The sequence below is a fragment of the Sapajus apella genome, unplaced genomic scaffold (assembly GCF_009761245.1).
Source record: "Sapajus apella isolate SASKATOON/1434 unplaced genomic scaffold, GSC_monkey_1.0 scaffold79, whole genome shotgun sequence".
Lineage (NCBI taxonomy): Eukaryota > Metazoa > Chordata > Mammalia > Primates > Cebidae > Sapajus > Sapajus apella.
This window is the reverse complement of record NW_022437019.1, coordinates 5,791,319-5,810,436: the sequence shown is the minus strand read 5'-3', so window position 1 is coordinate 5,810,436 and position 19,118 is coordinate 5,791,319. Positions and strand designations below refer to the sequence as shown.

The 19,118-nt window shown below is 36.6% G+C and overlaps 1 protein-coding gene and 1 long non-coding RNA gene across 2 annotated transcripts in view; both read left to right on the top strand.

The window, feature by feature from the left end:
* Positions 1–19,118, top strand: part of LOC116533085 — a 706,275-nt gene that overhangs the window by 399,820 nt on the left and 287,337 nt on the right. The window lies entirely within an intron of this gene.
* Positions 10,392–10,702, top strand: LOC116533084 (40S ribosomal protein S27-like). Its single transcript, XM_032252703.1, has one exon. The coding sequence runs from the start codon at positions 10,398–10,400 to the stop codon at positions 10,650–10,652; it is 255 nt and encodes an 84-aa protein (XP_032108594.1). The 5' UTR covers positions 10,392–10,397; the 3' UTR covers positions 10,653–10,702.

The window sequence follows — 19,118 nt, the reverse complement described above, 5'->3', positions numbered from 1 at the left end:
TAAATTATTTATTAAAATTAAAAAACGTATATTTCTCCCTGACTTGGTTAAAGCATTTTCAGTTGGAATTCAATAATTTGGTTACATAAACTCTGCTATAGTTTACATTGAGACAGTAAATTGGAAAAAAATACTAATTTTTATATATGTTAAAAATATATTAACTACAGAAGGAAAAATTTGTATCCTGACCTACATACAAGCTAACTGGTAAAAAAAAAAAAAACACAAATACATGTATCCATTACTATCCCAGCTTAAAGTTAGAATAAATATGGATAGCAAGAGAGATTGTGTGGGTGTGAGTGTAGATGTGTGTCAGAGGATGAGGTTTATAGGTGTTGTGTGCACATAGGGAAGTATTTGTGTACAGTCCCACATGTGTGCTTAGCGTCAGAAATGCATCAAAACCAAATTCTGAACTTAATTCTACAATAAAAATAAATAAACCAAAGAATGTATTAATAATAATTTTACTTATCATTGTCCCATAAATACACTTGAGAGAGTGAGAAAAAGTCTATTGCATTTATGCTTAAGCACTTCCAACCTTCTTGTTCCCTAGGTAATGTGGTGTTTTGGCTTATTTGTGAGCATGTAGCCTTCTTTGCTAGAATCCAACCCAAACAAACAGATCCTTATGCAATCTGTTACAGGCTTTTTCATATAAATAGAAGATTAAGAAAAAATGATGTCTATCCTACCAATGTTGGTGATTTGTGTAGCTAGTTTTCTACTCTACTTTTGAATTCCTTTTTGTTGAGACATGATTTGGGGGACTTAATGTGGGCACCTTAACAAGCTACCTAGACATGAAAGTTTCTGACAAACACTGACTATAAAAATCTAAGCTTCAATTAATGTCTATCATCAAATTAAGAGATAATGTTAGTTTTCACACTTCAGTTATCAGCTGAATGCTTTAACTATTCTTATTAGGGGCTTTTAGCATATCAAAAAAAGGGATAAGCAAAACAAATGATTAGCTCTGGTCATTTACTAAGCTTCGATGGTAGTTTGATTTTTTAACAATGCATTTCTAATGAATGTAATTGCCGCTTGTTTGAGGATCCTAATTTTAGTACAAACACAAAAGTATAAATTGGGCAACATATGTTATGATTTGCTGCTATATATTCTCTATACATACAAGTACCGATAGGCATATGTAGATGTATATTATGTTAAAAATCATCACTTTATAATTCAGGTTAAGTTGCCAAATTCCATATTTTGTTTTCCAAACCTGCTTTTCCACAGACTTTTCTCTCTCTAACAAAAGGAGATGTATGTTCTGTTAAAAGAAAACAAATCTTACAAAAGCTTAATCTTCTGGATTTTCTTTTGGCCTCTAAGAAAATTATAAAGAGAACGATGTAATGTGTATTGCTTACAAATGCCTAAAATAACCTACAAATGATTAATAACAATTAACAGTTCTATTTTTGCTAATTGATTTGTGCCATGTTAACAACAACAAAAAAAATCTACACAGTAGAGAAATCCCTTACTTTATGAGTTTTTTTTTTGGTTTTGTTTTTGAGAGGGAGTCTTATTCGGTCACCCAGGCTGGAATGCAATGGCACAATCTTGGCTCAAGGCAACCTCTGCCTCCCAGGTTCAAGAGATTCTCCTGTCTCAGCCTCCTGAGTAGCTGCAACTACAGGCATGTGCCACCACACCCAACTAATTTTTGTATCTTTAATAGAGATGAGTTTTTACTATGTTGGCCAGGCTGGTCTCGAACTCCTGACCTCATGATCCACCCACCTTGGCCTCCCGAAGTGCTGGGATTACAGGCATGAGCCACCACTCCTGGCCTACTTTATGAGTATTTTAAGCCAGTAAGTTGTATATAACATTAAACAATGAATTTGTTTTATAATTAATCTCTCTATTTGGTCTGATAGGGGAACAAACACAATTAACACTACAGGCAGTTGCTTACAAAGTCTTTAGGAAATTGACCACTTCATTGTAGTTAAAACGTATATTATTTGAAGGCATACATGGATATAAGATTGCCTTTTATGATTGGACTTTGGTACTAAGTTGCAGTAGGCCATACTCCTACTGTTAGCCTTAATAGGATTAGTTTGGATATTATCAAAAGAAAAATTAACACCTACTGATATGATCACAGATGGTATCAAAGAGTAAGAGGAACTCAATTTTACAGGGACACTCATCTCAGGCTTTTATGTTGGTAGTGCCAGTACAAAAATGGCTATAAAATTGAATGACAGTATTCTCCATAACTAAGTGGTACATCCTCAAAACTGTTAGAAAATTAAAATATTTTTTTCTAGCTTGCTTAATTCTGAAGAAGGGTGTCCTATCTGATTGTCTGCTAATACTAGCTCTGTGACTCTGGGTATGTTACTAAATTTCTCTGAGGATAGGTTACTTACCTGCAAAATTGAGACCAGTAATAACACTAATTCCTGGATGGTTATTCAGATTAACTCAGGAACTTCAGGTAAAAGGCGTAGCCCCCTGTTGCTTACATATCAATGTGAGTTCTTATTGCCCTGATTTTGATAATGTTATCTTTAATGATTTTATGGACTCTGCAGGAAGCTTTAATAAATGTGAACTTAGAAATACTTTGTGTTTTTGATAGATACCATTAGCCCAATTTCCAAAGAAGGTCTATAATTTTAGTTATGAAGTGATGATAAATTTTCTTATGTGCCTTTCAACTTCAGAGGGATTTTTTTCCTGCTATTAGTGGAATGTACTTCATTTACAGATTAGATTTCTCAGAATAATTTAATAGTAAATTATTGTTTTATTATACTGCTATTTCATTTTCCTAATAGTTTCTTTGCTTCAGTTTTCAACTGATATTATTATAGTTTCCTTTGATTATAGTATCAATTTCTAGTTTGTGGCTAGCATTCTGCTAGCTTTATAGAATGAATTAAGGTTATTTGGGGCTTTCCTATATTCTAACACATTTAAATAGCTAGAAGTTATCTATTCCTTGACATTTGTAGAATTTCACAGTGGTGTTTTTGAGCAAAGTACAAAGAATTAAAGGGAAAAAAATGACTTCTTTTTTTTTCTGTTTTTATTTGGTTACTTATATGTTTAATTATGAGTTAGCTTTGGGAATTTATATTTTTCTACAAAAACCCAGAGATATAGAATTCTGGAAAAACCAAGAAGACCCCCGAAAACAAAGTAGAATATATAATCTAGTTATTTGAAGAATCATTCAGTCACTTTTAAGGATAGAATATAACCTTTCAAAAATTGAGTTCTCTTTAAGTTTCACAAAGAAATTTTAGACATATTCACAAGTATTACATTTATTTGGTCCTTTTAGACAAATGTAATGAAAAATTGTTTTAAGGAAAGGAGACAGAAATGTAGCTGAATTAAATGACTCATCTAAAATCAAATGACCAGAATTACCTACCTCACATCCATTAAAATGGCTACTATCAAAAAACAAAAAAAAAAGAAAGGAACAGAAAACAAGTGTTAGTAAGAATGTGGTGAAATTGGGACCCTCCTGTACTGTTAATGGAAATGTAAAATGGTACAACCTCTAGGGATAACAGTATGGTGGCTCCTCCAAAAATTAAAACTAGAATTACCATATGATACAGTAATTTTACTTTTGGATATACACCCAAAATAATTGAAAGCTTGGCCTTGAAGAAACATTTGTACACTCAGGTTCAAAGCAGCATTACTTATCATAGTCATAAGTGAAAGCAACTCCAGTGTTTATCATGGATAAATGGATAAGAAAAATGTAACGTATATATATAATGGAATAGTATTCAGCCTTTAAAATGAAAGTTATTATTACACCCTACCATATGGATTAAACTTGTGGTAGGCTACATATGTAGATATTATGCTGTTAAATAAGGCGACCACAAAAAGACAAATACTGTCTGATTCCACTTATATATAGGGTACTTAGTGTAGTCAAATTCATAGAGACACACAGTAGAAGGGTGATTGCCAGAAGCTGCAGGAAGAGGAAAAGGGGTATTATTTTTTAATGGGTATAGAGTTTCATTTCGGTTTGGCATGAAAAAAAGTGTTCTGGAGATGGATGGATGATGGTGATGGATGCATGACAATATATGTGTACTTAATATCACTGAATTGTGTACTTAAAAATGATTAAGGCTGGCCATGGTGGCTCATACCTGTAATCCCAGCACTTTGGGAGGTCAAGGCAGGCATATCACCTGAGGTCAGGAGTTTGAGACCAGCCTGGCCAACATGGTAAATCCTCATCTCTACTAAAAGTAAAAAAAAAAAAAAAAAAAATGAGGCATGGTGGCACAAGCCTGTAATCCCAGCTACTGGGGAGGCTGAGGCAGGAGAATTACTTCAATCCAGGGGGCAGAGGTTGCAGTGAGCTGAGATGGCGCCACTGGACTCCAGCCTGGGTGATGAGAGCAAAACTCCATCTCAAGAAAAAAAAAAAATGCTTAAGATGATAAATTTTATGCTACGTATACTTTACTGCAACTTTCTTAAAAAATATCAAATGACCAGAACATGACTGAGCCAAGCCAAGGACTATCACCTGAACTAGAACCTTTTGAACTATGCTTGTCCACTCTAACTTGAACAGGGCATACTTCTTCCATACATAGTCTCCAAGTAAAATTTCTTATTTTTGAATTGATCTGCACTTTTATATATTAAAAAATTAAAGAAAAATTTGAAATGTTAGCAAGTAAGTCCCTAAGGCAATGGGACATAATAATTTTCCTTCCAAAATAGGCATCCATCCTATTGAAACACCCTTCTCTGGGGAGCCATGCCTGACTCTTCTAACACTGCGCTGTGTGCACGTGTTTCCCTTCAACATGCCCACTACACCCTAGTCTTTCTTTACACTTCTCATTTTTCCATATTCTAAATACCTTCTTATTTTGTTTTCCCCTCTCGAGTGGGAATCTCTGGAGAATAGCCAATAAATAGACGAAAACCTAAACTTCACCCCCTATTTCTACTCTCATGGAATGGATTTCAATTGTTTAGTGTTCTGACTTCCCCATTAGCCCACAAGTTTTTCTACGCATGGAGCAGAGTTAATAAATATCTGAAGACTTATTTTATACAAAGTGCTGTGCTACAGTCCATGGAGATTGCTCATAAAAATTAAAAAAAAAAATAAAAGTTCCAAAATTTCTTTTCTCACTTGAATGGATAATAAACAAGATAAAGAAATGCAGTCCAGGTTGGTTGCAGTGGCTCACACTGTAGTTCCAGCACTTTGAGAGGCTGAGGCAAGCAGATCACTTGAGGCAAACAGATGACTTAAGGCAAGAAGTTTGAGGCCAACTTGGTGAAACCTTGTCTTTACTAAAAAAAAAAAAAAAAAAAAAAAAAAATTAGCTGGGCATGGTGGTATGCACCTGTAATCCCAGATTCTTGGGAGGCTGAGACAGGAGAACTGCTTGAACTCAGGACGTAGTGGTTGCAGTAAGCCAAGATCACACCACTGTACTACAGCCTGTGTAACAAAGCAAGAGTCTGCCTCAAAAATAAATAAATACAATAGAAAGAAAACAAATGCTGTCCATATTATGTTGCATATGTGATAAGATAAAAACAAAACAGAGAAGGAGATATAAAGTGTCTGCCTATGTAAAAAAAGGAAAATATGATTTCATCATTTTATAGAATTTAATAATTATTAATTATACATATGCCTAGCCAAGTAAAAAGACAAAGAGTTCAATAAATAATAGTTGTAGATGATAACTATGAGATGATAACAGAAAATAATAGGAGGAGGAAAAGGAAGAAGAAGAAAAAAAGAAGAGATACATTGTGTTTTCTTTACAAAACTATCATAAGACTTGAAGTGAATTATGAAAATTATGAGAAATTGTTTTAGTACAAACAAATAGATATGGTATAGTGCCTGTACTCAGGCTGCAACTTATGTTGAAGTGATTCCCACTCACGTTGTCCCTTGTCCTTGTCATCCCTCCATGCCTCCATGACACAGGTGGCAGGGCCAAGGAGCCAAAGAAGCTGTACCCTTGGGTTGTCTTTGATTGGCACCTCTTGAAGAGGTGAAGATATTATTCTTATTATATTTCTTTTCTTGTATCCTTTGATAAACCCAAATGCAGTTCAAATATTATTAAACCTTTTTTTTAAATTTTTGAGACAGAGTCTCTCTCTGTCACCCAGTCTGGAGTGCAGTGGCACAATCTCGGCTCACTGCAACCTCCGCCTCCTGGGTTCAAGAATCTCATACCTCAGCCTCCCAAGTAGCTTGGATTACAAGCACCCGCCACTACGCCCAGCTAATTTCATATTTTTAGTAGAGATGGGGTTTCACTATGTTGGCCAGGCTGGTCTCGAACTCCTGACCTCAGGTGATCCACCCGCCTTGCCCTCCCAAAGCGCTGGGATTACAGGCATCAGCCACCATGCATGGCCTATCCAAACGTTTTTATGTTGTGTGAGTCTGATGGCCAACTTCTAACTAGAGTTGTGCTGCTTTATTAATTCAAGTAGATAAGACTCTCCTTTTGAAAGTCAAAGTCTGCAAACTCCAGTGCCCACAGGAACATAGAAAGTAACATAAATAAGAGAATATTTAAGAAAAAACTGAAAGGAATGAGGGAAGAATGTCTGTGGCAGGCTGAACAATAGCCGTTTCTCCCCTATAAAATCAAGTTAAGAATCTTGAGATTGGAAGATTTTCTTGGATTATCTGGGTAAATTCAATGTAATTGAAAAGATCTTTATAAAAGGGAGGCAAGAAGGTCAAAGACAGAGGAGACGTGACAGAGTAATCAGGGACTGAAGTAATGTTCTTTGAAGGAGGAGACCATGAGTCAATGAATGCAGGCACCCTCTAGAAGCTGAAAGTGACTAGAAGATAGATTCTCCCGTAAAGCCTCCACAATGAACACAGCACTGACAAAACTGATTTTAAACTGACCTCCAGAACTTTAAGGAAGTAAATTAAGCATTTCTTATGTTTTAACAGAAATTCATCTTTTAAAAAATAAAACTCAGGAGAATACATAAAAGTCATGCATTCAGGATTTAGTCCAGACCAAAGATTTCTGGTTTTCAACTACTGTTAAACTGTGATTTTGAGGAAAACATTTTTTTACAGTTTTATTTTTGTAAAACAATGCAATAGGCTCCCAGGGGAAGGGCAGCCACAATCACTGCAGCTCATGTGTGCCATTTTCTCCTGCTACTGCCAGGGAGACTAGACGGTTTGGACCAGGAGGAATTCCTCATAGCACAGCACAGTGGCTGTGGCAGATTGTAGCCAGACTGCTTCTTTGGGGAGCGTGGCAGATCCATCCATCCCTCCTCATAAGCCAGGGCCTCCCTGCAGACATTGCAGCAACTCCAGCCAGGGGCTTATGTACAGAACTCTGATCTCCTGGGATGGAGCTCTTATAGAAGGGGCAGCTGCAATGTCCGTTTCAGCAGACTTAGTCTTTCCCACCTAGTGGCTCTGAGGCGACTGGGCAGTCCAGATGAGTGGAATTCTTCCCCGTGCAGAGCACCTACTCCATCAAGGGGTAGCCAGACCGCTTTTTCAAGCAGGTCCTGATCCTGTGTTTACTGACTGGGTGAGACCTCGCAGCAGGGGTGTTCAGACATCTCATACAGGAGTGTTCTGGCTGGCATCAGGTTGCTGCCCCTCTGGGACAGGGCTCCCAGAAAAAAGAGCAGGCAACCATCTTTGCTGTTCTGCAACCTCCACTGATGATACCTCCAGGTGCTGGAGGGACCCAGGCAAATGATCTGGAGGGGACCTCCAGCAAACTCTATCAGCTCTGTGGAAGAGGGGCCTGACTGTTAAAAGAAAAACAAACAGAAAACTACAACATCAACAAAAAGTTCCCCCAAAAACCCATACAAAAGTCAGCAGCTTCAAAGATCAAACGTAGATAAACCCATGAAGATGCAACACAAAAACATGGAAAATTCAAAAAGCCAGAGTGCCTCTTCTCCTCCCAATGATCACAACACCTCTCCAGCAAGGGCACAGAACTGGGCTGAGTCTGACATGGATGAATTAACAGAAGTAGGCATCAGAAAGTGGGTAATAAGGAACGTTGCTGAGCTAAAGGAGTATATTCTAACCCAATGCAAAGAAGAACAATGGTAAAACATTACAGGAATTTTTAGTCAGAATAACCAGTTTAGAGAAGAACCTAAATAACCTGATAGAACTTAAGAACACAGCACAAGAACGTCATAATGCAACCACAAGTATCAATAGCCAAATAGACCAAGTAGAGGAGAGACTCTCAAAGCTTGAAGACTGTCCTGTTGAAATAAGTTGGGCAGACAAGATTAGAGAACAAAGAATGAAAATGAATGAACGAAACCTCCAAGAACTATGGGATTATTTAAAAATACCAAACTTATGATTGATTGGGGTACCTGAAAGAGATGAGGACAACAAAACCAAGTTGGAAGACATACATCAGTATATCATCCAGGGGAACTTTCCCAACCTGAAAAGACAGGCCAACATTCAAATTCAGGAAATTCAGAGAACCCTAGTAAGATACTACATGAGAAGATCAACCCTAGGACATATAATCATCAGATTTTCCAACTTTGAAATGAAAGAAAAAATGTTAAGGGCAGCCAGAAAAAAAGATGAGGTCACCTACAAAAGAAAGTTCATCAGACTAACAGTAGGCCTCAGTGGAAACCCTACAAGCCAGAAGAGATTAGAGGGCAATGTTCAACATTCTTAAAGAAAAGAATTTCCAACCCAGAATTTTGTATCCTGCCAAACTAAGCTTCATAAGCAAAGGAGAAATAAAATCCATTTCAGACAAGCAAATGCTGAGGGAATTCATCACTACCAGGCCTGCCCTGCAAGAGCTCCTGAAGGAAGCACTGAATATAGAAAGGAAAAGCCATTACAGTCACTACCAAAACACACTCAAGTGTGCAGACCAATAACACTATGAAGCAACTACATTAACAAGTCTGCTAAATTAATCAGCCAGCATCATGATGACAGCATCAAATTTACACATTAAATGTAACTTTAAATGTAAATGCACTAAATGCCCCCAATTAAAAGATGCAGAATGCCAAGCTAAATAGAGTCAAAACCTATCAGTGTGCTATATTCAAGAGACTCATCTCATGTGCAAAGACACACATAGGCTCAAGACAAAGGGATGGAGGAAGATTTACCAAGTGAATGGAAAGCAGAAAAAAGCAGGGGTTGGGCCGGACGTGGTGGCTCAAGCCTGTAATCCCAGCACTGTGGGAGGCTGAGGCGGGTGGATCACGAGGTCAAGAGATCGAGACCATCCTGGTCAACACGGTGAAACCCCGTCTCTACTAAAAATACAAAAAATTAGCTGGGCATGGTGGCGCGTGCCTGTAATCCCAGCTACTCAGGAGGCTGAGGCAGGAGAATTGCCTGAACCCAGGAGGCGGAGGTTGCGGTGAGCTGAGATCCTGCCATTGCACTCCAGCCTGGGTAACAAGAGCGAAACTCCGTCCCTCTCCCCCCCAAAAAAAGCAGGGGTTGTAATCCTAGTTTCTGACAAAACAGACTTAAAACCAACAAAGATAAAAAAAGACGAAGGACATGGCATAATGGCAAAGGGTTTAATTCAACAAGAAGAGTAACTATCTAAATATATATGCCTTCAATACAGGAGCACCCAGATTCATAAAACACGTTCTTAAAGACCTTTAAAAAGACTTTGATTCCCACACAATAATAGTGGAAGACTTTAGCACCCCACTGTCAATATTAGACAGATCAAGATAGAAAATTAACAAAGATTTTAAGGACTTGAACTCAACTCTCAAGTGGACCTGATAGATAGCTGCAGAACTCTCCATCCCTATACAACAAAATATATATTCTTCTAGGTGCCACATGTCACTTACTCTAAAATTGATCACATAATTGGAAGTAAAGCACTCCACAGCAAGTGCAAAACAACTGAAATCATAGCAGACTCTCAGACTACAGTGCAATTAAATTAGAACTCAACAAAACCACACAGCTACATGGAAATTGACTGACTTGCTGCTGAATGACTCCTGAGGCAATAAAGAAATTAAGGCAGAAATCAAAAACTTATTTGAAACTAATGAGGAAAAAAAAGCGACAACATACCAGAATTTCTGGGACACAGCTGAAGCAGTGTTAAGAGGGAAACTTATAACACTAAATACCCACATCAGAAACCTAGAAAGATCTCAAACTGACATCCTCATATCACAACTAAAAGAACTAGAGAACCAGGAGCAAACACAACCCAAAGCTAATAGAAGACAAGAAATAACTAGGATCAGAGTGGAACCAAAAGAGATAGAGACATGAAAAACCCTTCAAAAAATTAACAAGCGCTTTCTGGCAGTGATGATCTACCCATGAAAACATGCCTCTCACAAAGAATCTCCTTCATCCCTCTCCTGAAGAGGAGAAGAGGAAACATAAGAAGAAATACCTGGTGCAGAGCCTCAATTCCTACTTCATGGATGTGAAATGTCCAGGATGCTATAAAATCACCATGGCCTTTAGCCATGCACAAATTTTAGTTTTGTGTGTTGGCTGCTCCACTGTCCTTTGCCAGGCTACAGGAGGAAAATCAAGGCTTACAGAAGGATGTGTTTTCAGGAGGAAGCAGCACTAAAAGCACTCTGAATCAAGATGAGTGAGAAGCTATCTCAATAAACACGCTTTATATTTTTTAAAAAAATAACAAATGCAGGAGCTGGTTTTTTGAAAAAAATAATAAAACAGGCCACTAGCTAGATTAATAAAAAAATAAGAGAGAATAATCAAATAGACAATAAAAAATTGTAAAGGGGATTGCACCACAGACCCCACAGAAATACAACCATCAGATAATTCTCTAAACCCCTCTATGAAAATTAACTAGAAAGTCTAGAAGAAATAGATAAATTCCTGGACATATACACCCTTCTATGACTGAATCAGGAGGAAGTTAAATCCCTGAATAGACCAATAACTAGTTCTGAAATTGAGGCAGTAATAAATAGGCTACCAACCAAAAAAAGCCCAAGACAAGAAGGATTTACAGCTGAATACTACTTGAGGTAAAAAGAAGAGCTGGTACCATTTCTTCTAAAACTATTTCCAACAATTGAAAAGGAGGGACTCCTCCCTAACTCATTTTATGAGGCCAGCATCACTCTTATACCAAAACCTGACAGAGATATAAAATAAAAAGATATAAAATAAAAAGAGAGAGAAAAAGAAAGAAAACATCAGGCCAATTTCCTTAATGAACATCAGTGCAAAAACCTCCAAAAAAAAATACTGGCAAACAAAACCGAGCATCATATCCAAAAGCTTATCCACCAGGATCAAGCTGACTTCATCCCTTGGATGCAAGCCTGGTTCAACATACACAAATCAACAAATGTCACTTATTATATACACAGAACTAAAGACAAAGACCACATGATTAGATGCAGAAAAGGCCTTTGATAAAACTCAACATCGCTTCATGTTAAAAACTCTCAATAAACTTTTTATTAAAGGAACATACTTCAAAATAATAAGAGCCATTTATGACAAACCCACCACCAATATCATACTAAATTTCCCTTTGCAACTGATACAAGATAAGGATGACTTTTCTCACCCCTCCTATTCAACACAGTATTGGAAATTCTGGCCGAGGAAATCAGGCTAGAGAAAGAAATAAAGGGTATTCAAATATGAAGAGAGAAAATCAATTTGTCTTTGTTAACAAACGACAGGATCTCATGCCTAGAAAACCCTATTTTCTTAACCCCAAACCTTCTTAAGCTGATAAGCAACTTCAACAAAGTCTCAGGATACAAAGTCAATGTGCAAAAATCACAAGCATTCTTATATACCAACAATAGACAAGCAGATAGCCAAATCATGAATGAACTTCCATTCACAATTGCTATAAAGACAATAAAATACTTGAGAATACAGCTAACAAAGGCTATGAAGGACCTCTTCAAGGAGAACTATAAACCACTGCTCAAGGAAATCACAGAGAACACAATCAAATTTCAAAACATTCCATGCTTATGGACAGGAAGATCCAATATTATAAAAATGGCCATATCCCTAAAGTAATTTATAGTTTCAGTGCTATTCCCATCAAACTGCTATTGACAGATTTAGAATTATAATTCTCTAACAGAATAGATATATCAGAAATAATACTGGATATCTGCAATCATCTGATCTTCCACAAACCTGACAAAAACAAGCAATGAAGAATGGACTCTCTATTTAAAAAACGGTTCTGGGATAACTGGCTAGCCATATGAAGAAAATTGAAACTGGACTCCTTCCTTACACCTTATACAAAAATTAACTCAAGATGGATTGAAGACTTAAATGTAAAACCCAAAACTATAAAAGCCCTAGGAGAAAATCTAGACAATTCCATACAGGACGTAGGCATGGGCAAAGGTTTTATGATGAAAACATGAAAAGTAATTGCAACAAAAGCCAGAATTGACAAATGGGATCTAATTAAACTAAAGAAGTTCCGCAGAGCAAAAGAAACTATCATCAGAGTGAACAGGCAACCTACAGAATGGGAGGAAATTTTTGCAAACTCTCCATCTGACACAGGTCTGATATCCAGATTCTACAAGGAACTTAAACAAATTTTTAAGAAAAAAAACAACCAACCACATTAAAAAGTGTGCAAAGGACATGAAAAGACACTTCTCAAAAGAAGACATTTATGCAACCCACAAACTTGAAAAAAAGCCCAACACTACTGAGCATTAGAGAAATACAGATCAGAACCACAGTGAGACACCACCTCACACCAGTCAAAATGATGATTATTAAAGTCAAGAAACAACAAATGCTGGCAAGGTTATAGAGAAATAGGAAAACCTTTACATTGTTGGTGGGAATGAAAATTAGTTCAACCATTGTGGAAGACAATGTGGCAATTCCTCAAAGACCTAGAACCAGAAATACCATTTGACACAGCAATCCCATTACCAGGTATGTACCCAAAGGAATATAAATCATTGTATTTTATATGAACACATATATTTTATATTAATGAATATGTTCATTGCAGCAATATTCACAATAGCAGAGACATGGAATCAACCCAAATGTCCATCAGTGATAGACTGGATAAAGAAAATGTGGGTACATAACACCATGGAATACTATGCAGCCATAAAAAGGAATGAGACGATGTCTTTTGCAGGGACATGGAAGGGGCTGGAAGCCATTATCCTCAACAAACTAATGTAGGAACAGAAATCCAAACACCGTATGCTGTCACTCATAAGTCAGAGCTGAACAATGAGATCACATGGACACAGGAAGGAGAACAATGCACACTGGGGCCTGTCAGGGGGCATCAGGGAAGAGAGGGCCTCAGGAAAAATAGCTCATGCATGCTTGGCTTAATACTTAGGTGATGGGTTGATGGGTGCAGCAAACCACCATGATACATATTTACCTATGTAACAAATCTGCACATCCTGCACAGGTACCTCGGAACTTACAATAAATATTTTTTTAATGCAATAAAAACACCATGTCAAGTGTAATTTACCCTGTCATATTAAAATGGTAAAAATAATAATTCTGTCTGATGATAATGCTAATTACTTTTAGGTAAAAAAGAAAAGAGGAAAGACAATAGGTTGATTCTTTGTCATTCATCATTGGTTTGCACTACTGCAAATTTATATCTAATTTTAAGAGACAAGCTTCCTAATCAGTTATGATAAAATATGTTAGAAGTTCAGCTTCACAGTTAACCATGGTTAATTGAGTTTCCTTGATTTTCAATTTGAAATTTGCTTCTATAAATTATAATCAGTATAAATGGAAAGAACCTTATTGGAAGAGAAACATTTAAATTACTATCTCTCTAAAATACTGATAAAGTAATATTTTTAATATTATGCATATAGAATCACAGCTGAACTCTAGAATAAATATAGTAGGTCAAATTTTTATTTAATCAATAAAATTATCCAGAAAAGTAGTCAACTTATTAACACTTAACAACCATATAGTTAAACTTGTCTCCATATTAAGCATTCATCAGATGCCAGAGTAAAATGATCCTTTGCCCATGTTATAAATAAAGAAGCAAAAGGTGACATAAGAAATTGACAATTTTTAGTCAGATGTTGTGGTGTGTGAGCCTGTAGTCCCAGTTACTTGTGGGAGGGTGGGAAGAGCATGAAGTGCGGGAGCTGAGGCAAGAGGAATGTTTCAGCCCAGGAGAGTGCGGCTGCAGTGAGCCAAGATCACACCACTGCACTGTAGCCTGGGTGACAGAACAAAACCCTGTCTCAAAAAAAAAAAAAAAGAAGAAGAAGAAATTGACAATTTTATGTCAAGAATTTGTAATTATCATCTTCCAAATCTCTAATATCTTAAATTGAACAGTGCTAGCTAATATTTAATCCATTTTTCCAATAAATTTAGAGGTCACACTAATTAATAAAGGTAGGTTGGCTCAAAAACATAAGCCAATCAAGATCAAGATCAGAATTAAACATGAATGATTCTCTTAGTTAAGATTTCCTGACTGGGGGACTTTTATGGAGTTTCAGGGACAAGATTTAACATCTTGACAAGAACAACCAAAAAAATAAAAACAAACAAAATTCAACAGATAAAATATATGAAATAATGGTTTGCAAGACAGTGGATATTCCGCAACAAGGAACAGCGATTGCTGAAAGCTGAGGAATAACTCTTATAGGTGACAGGATCTGAGAGACAAACTGCAAAAGAAAGAACTCCAGAGATCTGTAGACAGGACTCTTGCATATTTAGCAAAGTATTGATCCATGCATTGTTGTAAGGAAAATACACAAGGCAAGGGAAAGAATCATCTGAAAGAGTTAGTGGGAAGAATACTTAGAGCACACACAGGGCTGGGAATGTTGCCTGTTTTCACCAGATTTGAAAAAGTTCCATTTGCAAATCACTGGATAGAGTATCAGAAGGGCCTTGCCTTAGTAATGGAAAACTACTATCCCTAGATTAAACACTGCTCTGGTCTTGCAAGTGAATCTTAAAGGCAAGTCCTCAAAAAATGAAACATTTTCCAAGTAAATGTGTCTCAGATGAAACTTGAAAATACTTATAGAAATCCAAAATTATATTCACAAAAATCAATTTGCAATCTCTAGCGGCCAGCCAAAGATTATTAGGCATATAAAAGTAAAACATGAACCATGATGAAAAGAAAAATCAATAAACTGAAATCAACCCAGAACTGTATTATAACAAATGTTATAATTAGAAGACAAGACATTACAACGGTGATTACAATTGTATTCCATATGTTCAAAAATGTAAGAGACTTGGAAGATGTAAAAATAATCTGACTTCTAGAGATGAAATCTCAAAATATGTGAGTTGAAAAATCCCCTGAAAGAGATTAATGACAGATTAAACATTGTGGAAGAAAAGATTAGTGCATTTGAAAATAGCAACAGAAGGAATTTTAAAAATATATGTTTTAATGAAAAGAGCATCAGGGCAGGTGAAGTGGCTCACACCTGTAATCCCAGCACTTTGTGAGACTGAGGCAGAATTGCTTAAACCCAGGAGTTTGAGACTACTCTGGGCAACATAGCAAGTTTCTGTCTCTACCACAAAATTAAAACTTTAGCCAGGTGTGCTGGTACATACCTGTGGTTCCAGCTACCCTGGAGGCTGAGGTGAGAGGATAGCTTAAGCCTGGCAGGTTGAGGCTGCAGTGATCAGTGATTGTGCCACTGTACTCCAGCCAGGCTGACAAGGCGAGACTCCAACTCAAAAAAAAAAAAAAAAAGGCATCAGTAAATTCTGGGACAAATTCAAGTGACCTGCCCAAGTAAAAGAAACATGAAAACTACACTAGGACATGATATAATCAAATTGATCAAATCAATGATAAAGAGAAAATCACAAAAGAAGCTGGGAGTAAGGAGGAAGACGTTACCTACAAAGAAACAAAGATATGAATGATGGAACATTGTCAAAGTACTGAAAGAAAAAAGGTCTGTCAAACTACAATTCTGTTCTCAGCAAATAGGCCTTAAAAAATGAAGGTAAAGACTTTTTCAGACATACAAAAGCTGAAATAATTTATCGCCAACACTTGAACACTGTAAGAATTGTTAGACTAAAAGAAGTGAAAATATGGATCTCTGCAAAAGCATGAACATTTTAATGTACAAGATTGAACACCTCTGGAGGGAACTGTTTCCAGAGTTGAATAGTGCAGCAAATGCTTCAAAGTTAAACCAGGCAGGCTCTTTCAGAAGGTGTTCAAATTTTGTCTGAATCACCATGCAATTGATCCTGCATCCTCTTCTAGTTTACTTGAAGTCTATATTTCATCTATTTATTACTCACACTTTTTGTTCTTTTTCCTTCTCTACAGCCTCCAAAAGCTCATTTATTTGCTTATCTGTATCACGTGTGATGTTCCTTCGTCCCCACTTTTTACAATATTCAGCCTGGCCATAGAGTTGGCTTCAGTCTAAATAAAAATACTCCACTTGACCTAGCTAGGGTGAATGCATACATTCCTTGTAAGACTCTAGAAGAATTAGCTGATTCTGTGTCCTCTAAAGGTGAACCTATTTCTGGATAGAGAATTGAGAAACTAGGAAGTAGATGAAAGAGATAATGAACCTTGCGTAGCTATAATCCTGTGCTTGGTGTCCTTTTCCTGCCCCTCTGGCCCCATCTGTCTTCTTGAATCTCTATTACACTTTCAGACAAATTTAGGGTTACTCATATAGTTAATAACTGGCATGTGCCTTTAGGTGTTTCCCCAAACTGTGAACAGACCCAAAGCATGTTTCTGACGATTATCTAGCCCAGCAGAGGTGTGGATTCTCCTATAATTCACAGCTCAGAACATATTGGGGAAGTAGGTCAGTTTTTATTTATGCAATCAATTTTGGACTGTGAACCACATCCAGTTGCTGTGCAAAAGGCAATGTGGGTTGCATGATCACAGGCTATATTTTACTTATGGGCATCAGTCTTTGGTTGAATAAACTTATGTTGTATAAACAGGTAAAGTTGAAAGCTTTCAACAAAAATGCATTTGCCTACCTCCAAAACATGTAAATCTTGGACTCATCAACTTGGGTCACAAGACTATTTGGCCTGTATTTTACATTTGAATAAGAGGCTCTTGTGGACTATGCCCCAGCCCTTTCTTTGACTAAGCCTTCATCCATGTTCCAGCTCCAATAGAATTAGAAAGGATTCAGTAATCTCCTTCCAGTTCAACAAGCACTTTAGCGAGATGCCAAAATGTGTCTCCATTATGGCTAGGTGGATTAATTGCTATGGCTTTCCCAACCAGTGGGTTCAGGTTCCAGTGACAGTCCCAGAGCCTATGGAAACCATGAATGGAAAAACCTGCTTGCAAGAACACCTCTCTCACAGGTACACCCAAAAGGCTAACCTCGAACCAATTTTAAGGCATTGTTTTTAACATTATGTATTCTTTCTGTAATTGTTACTGTTTTTCCTTTTATTTTTATATTTTGTTTAAATCAGGATGTTAACATTGTTCGTATATTGCAAGAAATTGATAGATCTCCATTTGCCTTCAGTGACCCTAGTGCTAGACAATTACAAATCTGCTTTCTTGTTGCTACAGCTTTGACTAATTCTGGAAGTTTTATATAGTGGAATCACACAGTATTATATTTCCTGATTAATTGCATTCATTTATCATAATATTTTGTTTTTTTCATATTGTAATTGTCCATACTTTAAATTTGTTGTGATTGAATAATCTATTGTATAAGTATACCACATTTTGTTTATTCATTCATCAACTGATAGACATTTGTGTTGTTTTCAGCCTTTGACTATTATTACTAGTACTTGTATAAATATTCACATGAAATTTTTGTGTGGACATATGTTTTTATTTTGCAGGGGGGCAGGGAGAATGGAATATACCTAGAGGTGGAATAGCTAAGCCCTGTGATAACTACATATTCAGATTTTAGAGGACCTATCCAACTGTTTTCCAAAGTGGTGGTACCATTTTATTATTCCCAGTAGCAGTATATGAAGGTTCCAGGTTTTCTGCAACCTCACCAATGTTTATTATCTGTGTTTTTGATTATGGCCATTTTAGAGGGTGGGTATGAAGCGGTTATCTTGTGGTAGCTTTGATTTTTTTATTTTTCTGATAGCTAATGATGTTGAGTATGTTCTCATGTGTTTATTGGCCATTCATATATGCTTTTTGAATACTATCTATTTAGATTATTTGCCCATTTGTTAATTTAATTATTTGTCTTATTATTGAATTGTAAGTGTTCTTTGTACAGTCTGGTTGCAAAGTTCTTTAGCAGATACATGATTTGCAAATTTACTACATTCTGCAAATTGTCTTTTAACTTTGATAACGTCATTTGAAACACAACATATTAATTTTGATGATATCCAATGTATCTATTTTTTTCATCACCTGTGTTTTTGTGTTATATCTAAGAAAACTTGCCTAAACTAGATCACAAATATTTACTCCGATATGTTTTCTAACAGTTTCATAGTTTTAGGTCTTACATTGAGGTCTATGATCTACTTTGAATTAAATTTTGTATTTGATGTGACTTTTGATGAGGATGACTCAAACATCTGACCTCACCATTTAATGGACTATGGAAATATAGCTTTCAAGGTACTCATTGCTTCTTTGAATGCTAGAATAACCCACATTAACTTTCATGTGGAAACCCAGGAGTGTTTCCAGTTCATATGACAATCCTAGAAATGTATGACCTTTACCTTTATCCCTTCCCTGTGAACACTATGGAAATTGCTCAATTTCCACCTAAAACTCTTACAAATTTCTCTTTAGCCAGAATCAATACAATATTGCATATTATCCAAGAACCATTCTTTCTCCCATCAATTACTCATAATAATTTCAGATATATTGGAATATACTCTACATGTCTTGGTGGACACCTGCAGATGCCAGGTCCTGTACATGGTGTACCAAGGCCAGGTCACTCACACACGCAACACCTGGACTTGATGTCCTCAGGTGACTACTAATACCACAGATTCTTCATCATAAAACAAGATTGTCAAGATGTAGTCCAACTTTTTCATT